We start from the raw sequence: 21,044 nt of genomic DNA, 5'->3' as shown, positions 1-21,044 counted from the left end.
CGCATTTTAATGATATGCGCTAATATAAGCCTAAGGCAACTTAGAGTAAATAACTTGGTAGTATTATGTAAGACATGATTGTAAGCTACTGTGCATTGATCCGCACGACCAAGCATATTAAGGTTCATTCATCCTCAGTACACTTATACCCTACAACCTACTTAACAGTTAGTGGGAGGAAACTATCCCAAAAGGTTAACGCACCTGCCAGCACTCAACCAGTCAGTCAGCATTTTTTTGCGCCCAGGTGGAATAGGGACAGATTCTTTCGATAAGGAAACAGTGCTGGTGTAACCTAGAGGTGTAGAGACAATCAACTGAATGCCAGTGTAGGTGCAAGACTAATCACGACAGGTGTATCTGGTGTAGGTTACACAATTGGAGAATTAATCTAAAAAGAAAAAAGACGAGATTTCTCATTCGCGGTCATCACAATCAGAGGAAAGAGTGAAGAGCGGTTGGACAAGTTATCCACTTACGTGATATTTGGAAGACGGTGACTAAGCAGCTACTTTAAGTAGGCAACTACTTTTCTGTACTACAATTTAACCAGACATGAAAAGACTTATTTTTAAAGCATTTTTGGTTTAAATGTTTACTTTTGATGACACTTAATTGTTGGTAATCTCCTTTCGTTCTGTTCTTATGAGTTAGTTCTAATGTCTTTTAAACGGGCAGCTTAAAAGTGACGGGAACTTGCTAACAGTTCCTGGGTAGAAAGAAACCTAGTCTGCCAATGTAAATGTACATGTATGCATGTTAATAATAGCCATCCATTGAAGCCATCCCTTTGAACGTTTTCAAGAGCTAGGCTAAATATGCAATTGATATTGTCTGATGCCAGTAGCATTCCTCTTGAGCCAGTGTTGTGAAACCTAGTCCTAATGACATGTGATGCAAGGTCTTTTGTCTGCCCATGCTCGTCACACCACTAACATTCCATAACAGTAGCTTAAAGTAATGCTGTGTCCCTCGCATTGGCAGACCGTGTTCATGACTTAACCTGATTTGGCACAAAGACCGACTTGTCAGTTTTCTGGTGCAGATGTATAGATACACCCATCATGTGTTAATTTACAAACGAATGTGATGTTTCAGATGGCACCACTGAGTATTCATTGCTGAAACAGAGATTTGAGTTATTTGAGTTCATGTTTCACAGTTTAGCTGCAGTGATGGATGACAGTTCCCAAATATGTCTGCATTGAGCTGTTACCTGCTACAACTGTCTCTTCCCTCATCTGCAAGCTACTAATGCCACAGAATGAGAGTGGTTAGTTGTTCGGATGAACTGAATGGGGTGTGATTGGCTCTTTCTTTAAGGCTCAGTGCAGCTGGAGACTGAAAGGCATGCTGAAGACCGTTTCACAAAGTACACCCACCAACCAGTATGAGGTATGGTCTGTCTGTTTCTCTCTCATTCTCACCTCTGTTTCATTCTCGCTCCTAAACATACTTATTGTAGACACACACTCACAGTTTCACAGAAGCAGACACACCCAACCCTGAATCCAGTGGCTGTGCAAATGACTCTAGGTCAGCAGGTTGGGCCAGGTTTGACATGTGAGGTCAAAACCCTGTAAACAGTACTTAGATCATGCCGTAAACATCTTCCTCGTGAGTGGATAGCTGGGTTGTCTAAGGCTTCTTCAGTCATTGTCAGACTGCTCTGACCTTCTAATGTCAGTATGTTACCAAGTCACATCCATGTAGATGAATACTAACTTAGAAAGGACAGTCACCTGAGTAGAAGTGTCCCTGCTCTTGGGTGAGTTTAGGACAGTGATGTACTCATTGATTTCTCCACTCCGCCTGATGCTGGTGTGGTTCCAAGCCTTGAGCCACAGGTGACACAAATGAAGATTTGATCACACGAGTCACCCTCATACATCTCACTGCACCACTGTCATACAGCCCTGTGCTATATGTTCTGACCAGTCACACAGATGCCTTATCTAATGATTGCATCTAACCTAGTAGTGTATGTTCTGACCAGTCACTAAGATGCCTTATCTAATGATTGCATCTAACCTTGTACTGTATGTTCTGACCAGTCACTAAGATGCCTTATCTTATGATTGCAGTTGTTTTTGTGACTCACATAGTGGGCTCCAGCATGATGGTAGCAGTGTTCATATCTGGATTTCAATCCTGTGTCACAAATCTGAATACGTGTCCTGCTGGTCTGAATTGCTAGGCAACGTATTGCCAGTTAGACTTGTGTTGTCTTACATTCCTATCCAGGCTGGAGGGCACTAATTAGTAGAGACCAGTCAGGATCAGCAGGAACCTTATTTCGATTGAACCCATCACAAATCAACCCTGCAAAGTTAGAGCCTTGTATGTATCTGTCAAATACACTTACTCACTTAATCACTCACTCACAAAAACGCACAGCCCCCTCTCTGTTTCACTCATGTTTTCTGCAAATCATTAGTGTACATCATACCTCAATTATACCTGGAAGACTTGAATATGTAAGTGAATGCAACATGTTTATCTGTACACTGGATACGGACAGAAATCTTTGATATATGCCCCATCCACAGCGTAGCATCTTAAATTGTGAATTTGATTGAATATGATTAGCCGAGATGGTGGAGGAATGATGAAACCTTATAGGGGTGCTCTGTAATCACAGTCTTCCTGTAGGAACCTGCACCTAGAATAGAACCTAGAACCTATATATCTTTCACTTCACTTTCACTTCCCGTCCTAACTGGCACTTCGACTAGTGCGTAACTTGCAATTACAACAGTTACATTTCTGCACTTCTTTTTCTTTTTTATTTCATTTTGTTATATTTCTTAAGAAAAGTAGTATTTATTGTTACACCAGGTTCTATTGCTCGTAGCTTGAATATTCTCTCCCTTGTACGTCACTTTGGACAAAAGCGTCTGCTAAATGACTAAATGTAAATGTAAATTTCACAGTAACTCCAGTCTTCCTGGTGGAACCTGGACCTAGAACTATATATCTTTCACACTACTGCAATGCCACATGTCCAACCCTCTCCCCTTTTTCATTTTTCATAAAGCACACACAGTTTATACAGTCTATTTTAAGTCTAATAGTTTGGGTGAATATGCACTTTCACATCTTGTTTTTGTATTGTAGTATTTTCAATATCAAATCCCAGTTTGGTGACACAACATTACATTTCCTCAGTAGTTCCTCCACACCCAAATGTCATAACTGACACCCCTGCACATGGGGTATCATCTTCTCTTTCAGAATGTGGGCACTGGTGTCCAGGGCTCCCCTGTTCTCACAACAATTAGGAACCCCTTCACTGAAGCCATGAATGTACCGGTATGTTACTCGTGATTGACAGATTACAATAATCCAAACAATAATCCATGTTGTAACCCTTGTAACAGTTAAGGGAGAGGCTTCTGTCTCATGTGGTGTCTTTTATATTCCAGAATATGTCAGGTGTGAACACAGACATGACAGAGACTGCCTCATCTCATTGGAATACAGATGTCTTCCCGACAGATCCATCCAATCAGAGCGCAGATATCTTCCAGACAGACTCATCCAATCAGAACGCAGATATCTTCCAGACAGATACATCCAATTGGAAGACGGATGTCTTCCAGACAGATTCATCCAATTGGAATGCCGATATGTTCCAGACAGATTCATCCAATTGGAATGCAGATATCTTTCAGGCAGATTCATCCAATCGGAATGCAAATATCTTCCAGGCAGATTCATCCAATTGGAATGCAGATATCTTCCAGACAGATTCATCCAATCGGAATGCAGATATCTTCCAGGCAGATTCATCCAATCGGAATGCAGATATCTTCCAGGCCACCTCATCTTATGAGAACACAGACATTTCCCAGACTGCCTCATCCAGTAGGAATATAGCAGCTCTCTCCAGAGCTCCACCCACCAGTCCTCAGGTTGACCTTTTCCAACCTCTGCCATTCAATGTAGAGACACCGACCACAGAAAGCAGGTCCTCCAGTGCACCGTTTGAAATTTTCCAAGATCCACAATCCAGCCAAGAAAAGGGCATCTTCCAGAAACCAAAACCAGAAGTCCCAAAGAAACCAAACGCTCTCAAATTACGTCTTCTTAATGGCACTCCATTTGGTCAAGGGACACCATCTCCAGTCTCCTCCGTGTTGGCACAGCAGATGGCCTCACCTGTGTCGGCCTCATCTGTGTCGGCCTCACCTGTGTCGGCCTCACCTGTGTCGGCCTCCAGCTGGCGAGGGTTTTTCCAGGACACCCCCTCTGCAACATCAGACACCTACCAGACTCCATCCTCCACGAGAGACGACCTGTTTAACCCCCTACAAAACAAATTCCATGACCCCTCCTGGGCTACTTCCTCCTCTGACCTCTTCAAGACTCCTTCTGCCAGTTTCTCCCTTCAGTCTACACCCATTTCTCAGGTCCTCTCCTCTGTCCAAACCTCACACACACCTGGCAACCCCTTCTATCCCATCCCCAATGGGAAACCGAGCTTTGGGAAGACGGAGGAAGCTGGTGAAACTGCAACTGCAGAGAGAGAACTGAACGTCTTGCTCACCACACCAGAGGGTACCGAACATGATGTCTTTCAAAACACTCCGATAGATGTGAGAAATTCAGCATTCTCCTCTCCCTCTCAAGAAGTCGAAGCATCCACAAGCACACCATCTGAATTCTACCGGGTAAAAACTATTGAAAGTCTTTGAAACAAAGGTGCAATCTCTGTTCTGTTAGTAACCTGTGCTTTTTTTGTAGTCCAAGCCTTTACCAAGAGTTCCTTCAAAAAAACCTGCAAGCACCAGGGCCCCTATGAACACAGTGAAGCAGGTAAACCTCAGACCTGTTTGATGTCATATATGCATTAATGTTTATATACTGCTGTCTTCTGTGCATCAAATATTGACGGTGCTACCAGAGTGGACAGTTGTATAGGTTGGAACAAAACTACTCTTATTTTCATTTGAGTTGAGATTAATTGGTGATGGCTTGACGTACACAAACTAACCGCTGCCAATGAAGCTGCAAACAATGCTGGTCTCTCCTGTTATTTTTATGGGTACTCTGCCTACCCAGTTACATTGTAAGGGGGTCTTTAGGGCCTACATTTACTGCCTAAGACATTTAGTCAAGGAAGTTTGAAGGTGTCGCTCAACACTGACCTGAATGGAAACCAGATGCAGAACCAATGCAGATGTTGTGAAATTATAGATCGCTGAATTGTAAGTGTTTCCTGTGACTGACAGTGCTGTGATTTTACAGGAGAGTGTATCACCGGTGGAACAGGAGTCCCCTTCAGAAGTGAACATTGAATTCACAGGCGAGGTGTGTGTGTGTGTGTGTGCGTGTGCGTGCGTGCGGTAAATTGTTTTATTTTAAGAATGACTAGAGATAAATACAAATGCACTTTATTTTATTGCTGTTTTTTCATGCTTGGTCATGAACTGTGTGTGTTTGTGATATACAGGAGAGATGTGTTGAGGACTGGCCAGAGGACAGCCCGCGATTTTCCTCTAACTGGAGACCAGTAAGTGTGTGACGCAGGGGGAACACATCTTCATGGCACAGTTTCAGGGGGGACACATCTTCATGACACAGTTTCAGGGGGGACACATCTTCATGGCACAGTTTCAGGTGGGACACATCTTCATGGCACAGTTTCAGTGGGAACACATCTTCATGACACAGTTTCAGGGGGGACACATCTTCATGGCACAGTTTCAGGGGGGACACATCTTCATGGCACAGTTTCAGTGGGAACACATCTTCATGACACAGTTTCAGGGGGAACACATGTTCATGACACGGTTTCAGGGGGGACACAGTTTCAGGGGGGGACACATCTTCATTGCACAGTTTCAGGGGGGAACACATCTTCATGGCACAGTTTCAGGGGGGAACACATCTTCATGGCACAGTTTCAGGGGGGAACAAATCTTCATGGCACAGTTTCAGGGGGGGGACAAATCTTCATGGCACAGTTTCTGTTTAGCTTGCTTTCCTATTGTCTGTGTCATATCAGACTTCATTTCTGTTCCTGTGTTTGAGACTTTGTATTTGGATTAATTAATTCATCATGATCATCATCAATTAATCATTACTTAATGAGTATTATCATTATTAGACCTGCTAGAAATGTTTCTCTTGATATTTTATATATTTGATTCTTCAGATAGCAGTGAACAGTTCTTGGTTGAGGTGATAAACTGACTTTCTCTCATGTTCAATTGCAGTCTGGGACACTGAGGCTAAGGAGGGAGTCAATATTGGTGAGTCGACTAGCCTCCACAGCAGTCTCTGCGTCATGACAAAGACATTGTGATGAGTTTGACTCAGTTAGATCTGAGACATCTAGCTAGTCACCAGATCAGGGCTGCAAGCTTGGTGGCATTCTTGTAGCTGGCGTCTTAACTTGGTTGGAATGCCAAGATCATGGGTCTTAACATTCCTGACATTACAATTGCTGATACATTTTAAATACTAGTCTTGTATGAAGGTGTTGACTAAATGTAAATGTTTGTACAAATACAACGTCACTGTGCCCTTCAGTTACTCCATAGAGGCTGAAGTCAGTAAGTGACGTTGCTACTGTGGAGTGGGTTTAAGTCATGACAAAAGCACTTGATGAAATTCCCTCACTTTTCATTTTGTTGTCCTTCTCAGGAAAAGGACGATGGAAGCAACGGCGGAGACCGAAGTGGGAAGAAGATGTTGGTATGTGTCTTAACTCGTCACTCGGTGTCTTAACTCTTCACTCGGTGTGTCTGTGTGCCCTGACTCTGCTGTCTCCTCATCCCACTTACCTTTTTTTCAGAAAAAGCTGGCGTTGTCTATTTCCACTCGTAGACGATCAAAGGTGAAACATTATAAAACATGCTTGCATCAAACAATATGAACACAGAAAACAATCAAACAATAAGTTCTTCCCCTCCACTGTTCAGGATAAACTGTTAGATGATTTAAAACCTGGAGATGGTCACAGTGTTCACCAGCGATCTGAGGTATTTTGTTTTCTTTCTTCTGTGTGTGTGTGTGTGTGTGTGTGTGTGTGTGTGTGTGTGTGTGTGTGTGTGTGTGTGTGTGTGTGTGTGTGTGTGTGTGTGTGTGTGTGTGTGTGTGTGTGTGTGTGTGTGTGTGCGCGCGCGAGTGTCTGACAACTAATCTCCAAATCTATGTTATCATGTTTTCCAACAGCGGTCAGATACCAGTTCCCCAGTCCAAGAACTGAAGGTAAAAGGCTAATGTTGTCACATTGACCTCCCATGTTAGTGTGGGCATATTTGTAATGGTTCTGTTTTTAACTAACTAATCAATGACTGTCTTCACTAGGAGGGACTCCTTATAGATGTGTTCTCATCAGATAATGGCGAAGAACAGAATCCGGGAGAGGACTCCAAATCAGTAGGCTATTTACAGTGGCATACCAAAGTTTGAATACCTCTGTGCAAATTATGTCACGCTATTTTGTTGGTGATCTTTTTCTTAAAGTGAAAATGAGTAGATAAAATCCCTGCAGCAAACGAATGTTAATTAGTAAATCAGAAGCCAATCTTACTTTTGTACAATCTTACTTTACATTTCATCAGCATAACCATAAACAAACAAAAAAAACACAAGTAAATATTAGCAGTTTCTGTAGCATGTGCCCAGGTGTTCCCAAACGTTTGCATAAAACTGTAAACATGGGTCCCTGGTAGTGTTCACCACCTTTGGCCCAGGTTTGATTCTGGAGTCTGCTACTGTCAGGTGTCCCAGTTAGTTACACAGCCCCTCGTCTGCTACTGTCAGGGGTCCCAGTTAGTTACACAGCCCCTCGTCTGCTACTGTCAGGGGTCCCAGTTAGTTACACAGCCCCTCGTCTGCTACTGTCAGGGGTCCCAGTTAGTTACACAGCCCCTCGTCCTTTTTTCATTTAATTTCATTTTCCTGCCAGGCCAAGAAATTGAAGTTCAAAGGTTCTCGGGTTCTGCGTAGAAAGTCAAAGGTGGGTGTATGTGTGTGTGTGTGTGGGTTTGGGTGTGTGTGTGTGTGTGTGTGTGTGTTTGGGTGTATGTGCATGTGTGTGGGTGGGTGGGTGCTCCTGATGGAAGAGAGGGAGCGGGTGCACCTGTTGTCCATTGGGGGAGATGTACGATATTTGTGGAATTTGCTGTGGCCAGAAATATAGATCACAGAGAACAGATCACACATCATTGATCGTCATTGATCGTTTTTTCCAGGAAAAGCTAATTGACACCACTGAAAACCACCCAGTATTAGAATTATATGAGGTACTGCACATATTACACAATGCACTGTAACATTTAATTCACTGTATGGAAATGTGTTGAAGTAGTATTGCTTTGTATTTTATGACATTTACATGTGAAATGTAAAAGTCTCGGCTAATAATTGCTGCTGTGTCTCTCTCAGGGGCCTGTTGAGGAAAAGGCAGGAAGTGTGTCTTCAACTACATCTCCCAAAATACCTGATGTATGTTCATCTCTATTGGCTTGCTTGTTTTACTCAATCTCTTGGATTCTCTCTCTGTGTGTAAGAGCAGGAGGCAATAATTCATATACTTGAAGGATGTAAGCCGTGATGTTATAAGATCTGATAAGATCGTTTCTGACTCTCAGAAAATATGCAGTAGGTCTGTTGATGGTGGACTGGTGTTTTACTGTAACGAAGACAAACGTCACAATATCCCAAATCTGTGCAAACGAAGACATGGGCGCAATTGTGACGATGTTTTTTTTCAGTGTATAAATAATCCTAACGAGTCAGTTTAAGTTTAAAGAACTTAAATAAAAGATTGTTTACCTCTCCATGCTCACTAAAGCTTATTTCGCTCGAATTGCATTACTTCACAACTGTCACCAGTCATGCGATATCCGTAGTTTACTGAAATGACTGAAAGCACCGACTGATCTCCTGCATTAAGAGTAAAATATTTGAGATCGTTCCATGTTGCATTTATATTTTCGTGAAATAAAATATGTTCTATAAATAAGTATTCACTGCTCTTCATCTAACACCAGGATGGCACACAAGATGAGTTTGCGTCGCAAAAGAAGAAAAACCTGAAGAAGAGGCTGTCAAATTTGCATCGTCGTACTATGAAGGTAACAGACTTTAAACATTGAGACGCTTGACGGAGTCATTTGTAGGGGGAGCTAAGGCATTGCATTACAGATTTAAAAAAAAAAAAAATTCAAAGTCACCGTTAAACTGGAACTCAATGTTTTCATTATTCGTTTCTCTTTCCCTGTTTCACAGAATGAACAAGTCCTTCGACCGAACACAGATGACCATTCGCTGCATCAAGATTTTAAGGTATTTTCATTGAATTTATTTCATTTATTGAAAAGGAACATGTTTATCAAGAAACGTTATCTTGTGTGTGTGTGAAATGAAACAATATCTTTAACTTTATTTAATATCAGGATGTTGCTGTAACTGAAGCACCAGTTCCTTATCGACGCACAACTACATGGCCTGAGGTATGGCATATTATACCCTTAGGGAAATGTCCATCTTATTGAGGTACGGCATATTATACCCTTAGGCCTTAGGGTAATGTCCATCTTATTGAGGTATGGCATATTATACCCTTAGGGAAATGTCCATCTTATTGCTTGTCTTCTTTGCATAACATCACTATGACATTGTTTTCGTGTGATTACTATGATGCCCTCTCATACAGGTTGTATTCCTGTTCTTCTTTGGTTTTGGACCCCTTTGTTTCAGAAAGCGCAAGAGATGAATATGCCCGAAGACCTCTTTGGACCTCACAGTGGTCCTTCAAAGGTATCAAACTGAATGAGTATTCATGTGTTTGGATAGTGTGGGAGCTTTCCTTTTGGATATGTCACTAATTACAGTGTTTAACAGGACACTGAACTTCATGCGAATCACAAGGAACAAGACTATTATGGGATGGACCTTCAGGATGGAAAGGTATAACTACTCCAAATGAGGAAAACTCATGGATTTGGCTTTATTGTTGTATGAGTGTCTTCTCATGTTATTGTCCTTTGAAGGAGCCAAGAAGAAGATGAATTTGTTCATGTCTATAAGTGTAAACCAATGAAAAAAGCTTGTGTGTCTGTGTTCTCTTGCTTTCGTTCTTACCACGTATGTCCTGTAAGCGTGTCCAGGTACCATACCTGGTCTACGCTGATCCTAGGCTTTTCCAGGCTTGCTGTAAAGTTCCTTTTTTCTGCTGATTTCACCCTTCCTTTGTCTACATGCTGTGGAAACCATTTATGCATTTGTGCCCCTTCGCAATTGTATTTTTTGAATGTTTAAGACTATTCATTTTTGCATCTGGAAAACTTTGACCCACAACACATTTTGATCCTTTTTCTCTCTCTCCTGGCATAAGATACACATACAATATACAATCCATATGAACAATCTGTGCCTCTTGTTTATATCTTTACCTAAAGGCAAATGATGCTCTTGTACGTTGTTTTTGGCATTGCAGTATAATAATTCACTGTTTTTAGGTTTTCCTGGATGAGGACGTCCCAAAGAGGGATGCTGATCATCACGAGGAGGAGGGACCACATGTCAAAAAGAAGAATAAAAAGGTAGCACAGGCCTGTTAACAATTTCACAACGGTCTGCTCATATAAAGAAAGTTTACAAATTGCATCTTTATTTTTGTTTTACACAGAAGAAATCAATCAAAATCACCGTTCCCCGGTTGACTTGGAAAGATTATACGGTATGTTTTTTTGTTTTGCTTGTGGCAGAGCATGTATTTTGTCTCTGCGTTTTGTGTGTTTGTGTGTGTGTTGAGTATCTATTATGTATGTGAGCTGCTTGATGCATTGTCATTTGTTTTTGTGTTTGCATTTTCATACATACAGAATAATAATCATCCATATGGAGATTCCCCTGGATTGCCAAACAAGGACTATTACCTGCCAGAGGGGGCGAAGGTAAAAGAGCCATGCCTGCTAGTGATGTGTGTGTGTGTGTGTGTGTGTGTGTGTGTGTACTACTTTGGTTTTAGGAATATGTGTAAGTTGGCACTGTAAGTTGGCATCTATGTTCATATGGATCATGTGTGTGTGTGTGTGTGTGTGTGTGTGTGTTTTGCACACAATCAGGGTACAGATTATGAATCATCTGAAGCAATGAGGAGGGATTACTACTCATCAGCTACACCAAAGGTAAAAGAGCCTTTCCTGCTTATCGCTGGAGTGTGTGTGTGTGTGTGTGTGTGTTTGTGTGTGTCCACACATCTCTGTTGAGAAGTATGATGGCGTTAGCATTGTCATCTATATTTGTGTGTGTGTGTTCTGTCACTCATACAGAGCATAGACCAGCAGTATGATGATCCGTCAGGACTTATGAGCAGTGATCACTACCTGTCACACAGACCAAAGGTAAATGAGCCTTACCTGGTGTGTGTGTGATTTACTACCTGTTATCCCTGGTAGGGTGTGTGGTTGTGTGTGTGTGTGATTACTACCTGTCACATAGACCAAAGGACAAAGAGCCACCCCATTCATCACTGTCTGTGCCCAACCCTTAGACACACCTCAACTAGAAATGAGCTTGAAGTGACTACTGTATGAGCGTGCCAGCTAGCCTCAAACTTATTTAATTATCAATCAATACATATTACAGGTTAATATTAACACCTATTAAGTTATCAGTCAATACATTTTTTTGTTATTTTTTTTGAATGGCTGCAGTTTTTTTTTGTTGCCAGATGGACACATTTGATAAGATGGTGGACGATCTTCTGTTCTCTAGTGTTCAGCCCTTAGTGTACTATTTTGTGTGTGTGTGTGTGTGTGTGTGTGTGTGAACATGCCTTGTTAAATTTCAGTGTTTGAAATTTGTTCTGTCAAAGGAGCGAGACCGGTTCCCCACAGTAGGAGAGTCACCCGAGTTCCCTTTTATGGTTAGTGAAACACACACACACACACACACACACACACACAATCACATATACACCTGTGCATCCACACAGAAAGTGTCATGAAGATGACTGTTGATTGTTTTTTCAGGGAAATGTTGATTCAGCAAAGAATGAATATGGAACCCTATCCAGCCCAAGCCTCAAGGTACAGGGAAGAAATGTGCCATACATAGAGAGTTTATAGGTTTGATGTGGTTTAAAATGTGCCATACATAGAGAGTTTATAGGTTTGATGTGGTTTAAAATGTTCCATACACACAGAGTTTATAGGTTTGATGTGGTTTAAAATGTTCCATACATACAGAGTTTATAGGTTTGATGTGGTTTAAAATCCGCTCTACCATTGATCTGTTTGTACCAGCCTCTTCATTTTCCATCCTTCTAAACACCCGTCTCACCAACCTGTCTTTTAGGAGGACTATGTCCACCCCAGCCTCACTCATAAGGGCACGGATCTGTTCATGGCTGATGAGAAACATGGAGATCAGATGAAGAAAATGGAGGATTGTAAACCGGTATGCAATTACGTATTAAGTTCTGTAACGGTATATATAAGTATCTATAACAAAAATATGAATCGCTAGAATGAAATGTACTACTCTGTAGGTATATGATACATTCATGTACAAATGTGAATACATACTGTTACAATAAAGTATTACTTGCACTGTGTTTTTAAACATCTTTGTTCCTCATTTCAGAAAAAGCCCTCGAAATTCGGTGTTCAACTTCGTCGAAAATCAAAGGTCAGTGTTTGTTTTCCTAGTCTAGTTTAACCAATAACATTTTCCATTCTTGGAAAAGTGTATGTTTGCTTGCGTGTGGTAAGTTTGTGATTGGCTGACTTGCATTTATGTTTATTTATATTTCACCCAGGATAAGTTTTTCGAGGAAGGGTCAAACTGGAAGTCAGGACAATCAGATTATCAACCGTCACCTCAATTTAAGGTGCATTTTCACTGTCTTTGACATTTACACATGCTAACTATATATTTACACACGTGTGTGTGTGTGTGTGTGTGTGTGTTTTAAGCATGCTCACAGCCCTATGCATTGACAAATGTTCTCTACGTGTGTGGTTCCAGTCGGACCCGATGGAAGATGAGTTCTTTCATGAGGATGCAGATGTGTTCATGGAGGGACGACAGGGCAGAGGACGGAGGACGGAGGAAGACTATGGACCGGTTCGTCCTCTAACGTTATCGTTGTCTCACGGAGTTGTGCACATCTCTGCCACACACTCGCTGACTCACACACACTCACTGACTCACATTCACTCTCACTGACTTACAATCACTCACACACTTACTCACTCACACTCAGTGATTTACAATCCCTCACTTACTCACACTCACTGCCCTACTCACTCACACTCACTGATTTACAATCTGACTTACTCTCATTCCCTCACACACTCACTGACTTACAATCCCTAACTCACTTACTTTCACTCACACTCACTCGCTCACAATCCCTCCCTCACTTACTTTCACTCATTCACACTCAGTGGCACGTGAAAGTAAGTGAGTGAGTTCGCTCGCTCGGGTAGGGGTGATGCAGTATAGGGGTGATACTGCAGTAGAGGGCACTCTTAATGAGGGGGTGATGAGGGGGTGATACTAATTACCTGTGTGTGTGTGTGTGTGTGTGTGTGTGTAGTTGTATATTATGTTCATTTTCACGTTTCCATACGCTGTAATATGCAGACCCACACATGTTTTATTATGTAGGTCTACAAATATGCAGAATTTTTTTTTTTTTTAGGTCTTGATATTTCCTCATTGTTTAACTGGACGATTATGGAACATGACATGCAACTCCACGACACAAAGAAATATTTTTGTAAAATATTTTGAACATGTTCTAAATTAGACATTTTTGGTGGATCTGTTGTTTCATATTACCTGTTTACCATGTGTTGGTTAGAAATATCTGAAGGACCACTTCCCAGACAAGCACACTGTTCATCAGGAGGACCATGGGCTAAACAGAGAACTTGACGCCGGCAAGAAGGTATAGTTTTAAATATTAAACCATATTGATGTATGTTTATAGAGGTTGTCGCAATAATTTCTTCTGTTGTAAATAAAAGGGCAAGATCTTAATTCTGTTTCTAAATCTAAAGAGTGATTTCCCCCTCTTTTAAATTAACAATAGAAGAAATCACGAAAGTTCTCTATTCCAAATCTGACTCGGAAAAACCAGAAGGTGAGTAGTTAAAGATATCTCTGTCTCTTTTTTTGCTTCATGTTGCTATTATTTAAACAACAACAATAATGTTTTCATAGGTTTCGTAGTGATTTATTATATGTGCCAGACCATCCTGTCAACAGTTCTACAATCTTGCACAAATATACTCTCCCATCATTTTAAAAAGGGCAGTGAAGGAGCAGTACTCTTCCCAATTCTTTTTCTTGACTGTGTGTGTGTGTGTGTGTGTGTGTGTGTGTGTGTGTGTGTGTGTGTCTATCCTTATCTGAGTACAGAGTAAATCCCAGCAGTATGAAGATCCCCCGGGAGCAACAAGCAGTGACTACTATCTGTCAGATGCTGCAAAGGTAAAAAAAAAAAACTGATAATAATAATATATCTAAATCACTTAGTCATTACTCCAGAGGCCATGGGGCGAGTTCACTGCAGTAACTAATAATAATAATGATAATACATTGTATTTGTAACACACTTTTCATTCCAAAGAATGAGTGCCAACATAGTGGTGTGCTAACTGTGATGTGTTGGTTGAGAAAGAGACACACAATCATACAAACACATTCCTGTCATGCCTGTTCATCCTTTTCTTACACACACACACACACACACACACACACACACACACACACACACACAACACGTGGAACAGTAATGTCACTAGAGGTCATCGTAGAGAACAACATGAGATCGGAATCTCAGATTAGAGCTATCTACACAAGGGGATTTATAGAAGATGATAATCCAGATGCATCCTGGTCACTCCCAAAACCAAAGATACACAGTCAGTCTCAGCAATGCAAGAAACACAAGTAAACATAATTTTCTTTCATCTTGTCCGACACCGTATATATACAGTATCTATTTCATGTATTCCCCGCCTAAGGTAAACTCATGACATGAGATGCCTTGTCATGGTAGCTTTTTTTTTTCATGCGGTCTGCTTCTGCCGCCCAAACCTGTCAGACTGGTTTAGTCAGTGTCGTTTGGTTCTTGTTTTGTACCTGGAGTGGGTCATTCCTTACACATGACAAAGACATGAGGAAGCGCCTGTTGTTAAAAAAAGGCCTCAGACATCTCGTGGGAACTAGGCCCTTTTCTCCTTTTTTAAGAAGGAACTTGAGCAGATGTATTATTAACAACAACAACTACTACTACTACTACTACTCATACATGAATACATAAAATGGGGAGGGCTATTAACCATTCATCCATCCATCCTCCATGTTTTTCCTATTTTCTTCCTGGTATCTCTATCTATCCATCTCAGGTGGAGTGGACTTCATCTCAGATGGACGTGCGGAGATCATGCGCCGAGGAGGAGGAAGAGGAGGAGCGACTGGAAGGGTTGCCTGAGGAAGATGAGGGGGTGGGACACTTTTTACATTTGTGCAACATGTCTTCAGTTAAGAGACTGACTTTAGAAAGCACTTAATTCAAGAATCTTAATTGTCCTACGTCCTTTTTACAGGACACTGACAGCCTCATGGAGTGGTGGAATACTGTTGAAAGTGAGTGTCTATCACACGCAAACACTCACACACTCGCGCACACACACACACACACACACACACACACACACACACACTGCTTAAACACTTGCAGAGAGAGTCACACCACAGCACAGAGGCACGTTCCTACTTCACAATGACATGGTCACACACACACATGATGACACACATCCCTGTTTTGTGCAGTGTGGGATGAAGTACCCTCAGATGGAGAGAGCACTGTCAAAGAGGAGGAGACAAAGTAAGATGAGCCTCCAAATCTTTCCTGATCTTTGAGTTAAAAAAAAGTGATCAAATTAATTAATTTATTTGAGATGTTGGGTTTCTTGTACTTTTCTTTTGTGGTGTCTGTCCATCTGATTGTTTTTTTTGTTTCCCTTTTTTGTCTATCATTCTCACTCTCACTCTCACTCTCACTCTCACTCTCACTCTCTCAGGTCTTTCACTCAGATGGCGGACAGGGTGCACCGTGGCCTCCGCGTCTTCAACAAGGTGTTCACGGAGCAGGCCGAGGTGCTCTACCAGCACGCGCTCATTCTGCACGGCATCGCCGATGACCTGAGCACCTTCCACCACCGCGCCAAGGTGGGCAGCATTACCGGAGGCACCACCATGGCCGTGGGTGGCGCAGCAGCCATCGCGGGTCTGGCGCTGGCACCGCTCACCTTCGGCGCCTCGCTGGTGGTGTCGGCGGTGGGTCTGGGCGTCGTGACGGCGGGCGGCATCACCTCGGCGTCGGCGGCCATCTCCGACAGGGTACACGACTTGCAGGACCGCAAGAAGATCGAGGTGGTGGCCGGTGACTACCTGACACGGCTGAACGAGGTGGCGCGCTGCCTGGGCTACGTGCGCGAGGGCATGGGCCGGCTCGCGCGCCACCCGCTGCTGCGGCGCAACAACTACTACGCCAGCAGCGACTGGGACGTGCGGCGCGCACTGCAGATGGTGAGCCTGGTGCGCGAGCCGGCCGACCGCGCCGCTGACGTGGCCGAGAGGGGCACCGCCACACTCTCGGGCCTCTTCAAGCACATGGACCACTACTTCGTGGACAAGGGTGGCAAGCAGGAGCTGCGCAAGACCTGCAAGAAAGAGGCCACGGCACAGGTGCACTCGGTGGCCACCATACTGCAGGAGGGGCTGCAGGAGCTCAACACCATCCGCGAGCAGATGCTGGATGCCTATGGCAACATCTGAAAAGACTACAGTTCCCACAATCCCATTGTGGAAGCATGTTCTTGGCTAACAAAAAAAAGCACAAGATATCCTCAGGAGCACCAGGATGTATTGGAGGTGTATGATACTCTATTGAATTGTTAGGTGTGTTCAGAATCATGTGAATGAACAACAGTTCCCATAAGCTGAAGAGGCCATAGGGATACAATACTTAATAACATACATAATCGTCAAAAGCCTATCTCTGTATACGTGCCATGATTTTATATTGGCTGGTCTGTTTATGTCTGTCGTCATGTCAAAGGTGGTTAAATACTCAGTGATTCCAAATATCTTACAGCAGATCAAAATATGCACCTTTAACAGTTTTTCCTATTTATATGGGTGTAATGCTGAACAAAAAATATTCTTAGACTCTTTCTTTGGAGAAACAGCATGTCTACACATTGCACATTTGAGCTTTTTTAAATTAATAATCTTAATAGTTTTGTTATTTGTTGTGACCTTTTTTTTCCCTTGTTATAATGTTTGCATAATAATAACTTGTACATTTTGCAATAATAAAACACAGGTAATCCAATCTTGCTAAGTTTATATCTACTCATTCTTCACACTCATCACACACATAACAGGGAAATGTGATTTGTTTGTCTCCTTTGTAACTCGTTTCGAGTAAGATGTTTGTTGTATTTTTCCATACAAAAAAAACCCCTTCCCAACAGGAGAGCTTTGTTGTTTTTGTTTTGTGTGTGTGTACGTGACCCCATGGCGGGAAGTAGTCTAGCAAGTGCCTCACACAGACACACCCACACGTCAGGTGCGAGCACAGAATCTGAGCAAAAGGAGGGGAGGGGTTTCGGGTTCATAACTTCAACCCGATGCAAAGAGTTGAATCCCCTGTGGGCACGTAGAGAAGTTTTCAAGTTTGTGTATTAGGTTTCGCTCTCCTCAGAATGAAAAGATCTCCCCCCACACGTTAGTCAGCTGACTTGTAGCCTCATCTGCGAATTCTATGTCGTACTTGTAAAGTTCTAAATCGTATCTGTCTCATTGAAGTTAGACTGGAACTATTCCGCCGGTTACTCAACAGGTGACGTTGTAGGAAGCCTGTAAGAGCTTTACAGAAGTGTCGTAGCCTACTTTGGGGAGAACAGGACATAAAAGACCTTGCCCAAGCGTAAGGTTATCTGTTCTCCAAAAAGGTAAGCTCTTTGGTTCTAACGCAAGGCTGTAGGCTAAAGTTAAATCCTGGTTGTTGCTCTGTTGGCTCGTTTCACCTCCAAATCCGCCATGCAGGCTAACTTGCCTCCATGTTCTTTCGAAGTGAGTTTGCTGACCGACGGCTGTAAGGACACAAAACCTAGCGTAACGAAGAGTAGGCTATTTAAACACCATTTAATAGTAGTGCAAGTACTATGATGACAAAAGCTTAATGTCACATGTTTTCGATGTGGGTGAACAACTTCCCTGCTGTGTCTCAGAATTACTAGCCTTAGTTACTTTGATTTCTTGGCATGTCATAGCCTATTCTATTTAGAAGGCATGGCTCAACCACCAAAGATAACAGAGGACATATTATTGTGAATAGTGGTGTAATGAGGCTCAAGTATGCCTTTTTTCTACTTGTAGATATATACATACCAGGCATCGTTTTAAACCAGAAAAATTCGTATTGTGAAAGTGTGTTGAATTAGACGTTTGACCTTTGAGAGGGCGTTAACTTCCACACCCAACTTCACCACGTCTAAGGCATTTTTAGCCACATGGTGGCGTTCAATCCCCATTAAACCAACCCATGAAGGTAGGCTAGATTTACATGCTTTAAAAAAAATCTGCAATAAATACAGTCATAGGCCTATGTAGCAAACTTGCCACAGAACATCCACAGATGACATACACGTTTGTATCCACTATTCATGCACAGCTTTACACTTATTGATCCTTATGTGTGTGTGTGTGTGTGTGTGTGTGTCTCTGTGTGTGTGTGTGTAGCGTTGCGTGCGTGTCATTCATAATGCAGAAACAGAAGGGATCTCCTTTAGCTCCTCCTAGGCCCACCGAAGAGGTAAATACACATTCAGTGAACGGGTTTGGAATTAGATGTAGGTATTCCTTATTGACTGTGTGTGGATAGGTCACAGAGGTTTGTTTTGACTTTTTGCCAACAGGAGCTTGACAATCCAACCAAACACAGTCTGGAAATGGATAAGGATATTGAATTCAAGACTGAAGTAATTCTGCCTTCCTGAAATGTCTGGAACAGTGTCCTGTTCTTTGCTCCACGCCCTTATTTGCCCTGTGATTCCCTTCCTTCTTGTATCGTCCTCCTCATACCCCCCCCCCCCCCAACGAAAAAAACAAACCACTCTCTCAGCACACTGTTTGCCCATGTGATTATTTGTTAAGTAAAGTAGAACACACTACCATGGCATGCCCAATAAAGCAACAGACTTTCCCTAGAAACACAAAACAGGGCTCTTAATGTTCCCTCTGTTTTATTTGTTCTTTCCAACATGGCTGACTGCCCATCGCAGTGGTACTACCCGCTGGACAACAACGAAGGAAGTAGTGAGCTTGCTCCAAAAAAGGTATTCTTAAATATGCATTTAATTCATTTACATTTATTTTATTTCCTTTCTCCCTGATAATCGCACTTGCATAGGAAAGGGTGTGTCCTAAAAAGAGATTCAGTCCTCTAATACGTCAGGCACGACAATGTTTAATTGTTTAGCATTTTTTATCCTTTGATCTTCCCCATTGCATAATCCGATGAACATACTGTAGTCACCACTCATAATACATGCCTGTGTGTGTGGGCACATGTGCCTGTGTGTGTGTGTGTGCTAGCGTGAAGAACAGCCTTTGGGAAATGGGAATGGGAAACAATGGGAAATTATGTTTCTGTACACAATGTGAAAATATGTGTTTGTGTGTGTGTGTGTGTGTGTTTGGCAGAAATCAGGCATGATGGGGATGATGCAGAAAGTCAACCCATTCAAATCCTCTTCTCAGGTAAACAAACCCCCTATCTGCACACACGTCTCACAAACCCCCTATCTGCATACACATCTCACAAACCCCCTATCTGCACACACATCTCACCACACTCATTGAACTGGCAGAAGATCACACCCTGCTGCGTCTTTTATATATAAACCCCTCCATAAAACATGGGAAAAAATAACCTTACAGTGGAGGAAACATTTATATTTAGAGAACTGCTGCGTGAATTCAATGCGTTGTCCTTAGTTTAACGTACAGTGGATAAAACAAATTATATTTAGGGAATTGCTGCGTGAATTCAATGCGTTGTCCTTAGTTTAACTTACAGTGGATAAAAAAATATATATTTAGGGAATTGCTGCGTGAATTCAATGTGTTGTCCTTAGTTCAACTTACAGTGTATAAAAAAAAATGTATATTTAGAGAAGTGCTGCGTGAATTCAATGCGTTGTCCTTTGTGTGTGTATTTCCTCCTGTCTTGTTTCCTGCCCCATACGCTGTGCCTGTGTCATGAAGAGCTCCACAGCTGGACCACGAGCAGAGGCCTCAGTGGGGACTGCAGGAGGACAAGGCCCAGGCACCAAACAGGTCAGCCAGTGGACTCCACTCGTGTGTGTGTGTGTGTGTGTGTGTGTGCGTGTGCGTGCAGCCCTGAAACACAGCAGAGTGATGTATTGTGAATGTGTGTCTTAGAGAAACATCTCTTTATCTCTGTCTGTCTGTCTGTCTTTTGCTCATTTCTCTCTTACTTTGTGTGTGTGTGTGTGTGTGTTGTACATGTACCACTGATATTATTGTTTAACATGTTGTGTTGTAGAATCCTGGCATGTTTGTTGGTGTCATGCAGAAAGTCAACCCCTTCAAGTCATCCACAGAAGTATGGACCCCTTTCACTGTATCCTACTTCCTCCCAACCTCACTGTTTTAAATTCACACCTGACCTGATCTGGTGGATGGATATTCAGAAACACATACCTTTTTTGTGTTATTGATATTTTCCTTTGTCCCACAGGCGAGAAAGGCTGAACCCTTGCCTTACTCTGAGGAGGATCAGACAACAGTCAAGGTGTGTGTGTGTGTGTGTCTCTCTGTGTTTGTGTGTGTGTGTGTGTGTGTGTGTGTGTGTGTGTGTGTATGTGTGAGCATGGCAAGCATGTGAATTGTTAAGGATAACAAATTAAATATTGAGTTTGCAGACTTCTACACATACACACAATACAGAGAAGAACAGAACCTTCTGT

At 42.4% G+C, this 21,044-nt stretch overlaps 1 protein-coding gene and 1 pseudogene across 1 annotated transcript; both read left to right on the top strand.

Moving 5' to 3' along the window:
- Window positions 1–213: 213 nt before the first annotated feature.
- On the top strand, window positions 214–17,189 carry si:cabz01007807.1. Its single transcript, XM_031584749.2, has 39 exons — window positions 214–517; window positions 1,324–1,395; window positions 3,235–3,312; window positions 3,426–4,673; window positions 4,747–4,818; window positions 5,251–5,313; window positions 5,456–5,515; window positions 6,222–6,257; window positions 6,652–6,702; window positions 6,803–6,844; window positions 6,930–6,989; window positions 7,183–7,218; window positions 7,318–7,389; window positions 7,922–7,972; window positions 8,208–8,258; window positions 8,401–8,460; window positions 9,009–9,092; window positions 9,247–9,303; window positions 9,414–9,470; window positions 9,718–9,777; window positions 9,862–9,927; window positions 10,479–10,562; window positions 10,649–10,699; window positions 10,845–10,916; window positions 11,088–11,150; window positions 11,295–11,366; window positions 11,840–11,890; window positions 11,997–12,053; window positions 12,322–12,423; window positions 12,610–12,654; window positions 12,785–12,856; window positions 12,994–13,092; window positions 13,835–13,921; window positions 14,066–14,116; window positions 14,395–14,466; window positions 15,387–15,485; window positions 15,588–15,627; window positions 15,814–15,868; window positions 16,065–17,189. Exons 2-39 carry the CDS (start codon window positions 1,351–1,353, stop codon window positions 16,819–16,821), a joined length of 4,278 nt encoding a protein of 1,425 aa, XP_031440609.1. The 5' UTR covers window positions 214–517; window positions 1,324–1,350; the 3' UTR covers window positions 16,822–17,189.
- A 489-nt stretch (window positions 17,190–17,678) lies between these two features.
- Window positions 17,679–21,044, top strand: part of LOC105906630 — a 13,172-nt pseudogene continuing 9,806 nt past the window's right edge.

The sequence above is a fragment of the Clupea harengus genome, chromosome 18 (genome assembly GCF_900700415.2).
Source record: "Clupea harengus chromosome 18, Ch_v2.0.2, whole genome shotgun sequence".
Classification (NCBI taxonomy): Eukaryota; Metazoa; Chordata; class Actinopteri; order Clupeiformes; family Clupeidae; genus Clupea; species Clupea harengus.
This window is presented reverse-complemented; position numbering and strand designations above follow the sequence as displayed.

Coding starts and splice junctions, on each gene's coding strand:
- si:cabz01007807.1 (XM_031584749.2), top strand. CDS start 1,351: ATGCTGAAGACCGTTTCACAAAGTACACCCACCAACCAGTATGAG. Junction 3,313..3,425: donor CTGAAGCCATGAATGTACCG/GTATGTTACTCG, acceptor TTTATATTCCAG/AATATGTCAGGTGTGAACAC. Junction 15,628..15,813: donor GTGGTGGAATACTGTTGAAA/GTGAGTGTCTAT, acceptor TGTTTTGTGCAG/TGTGGGATGAAGTACCCTCA.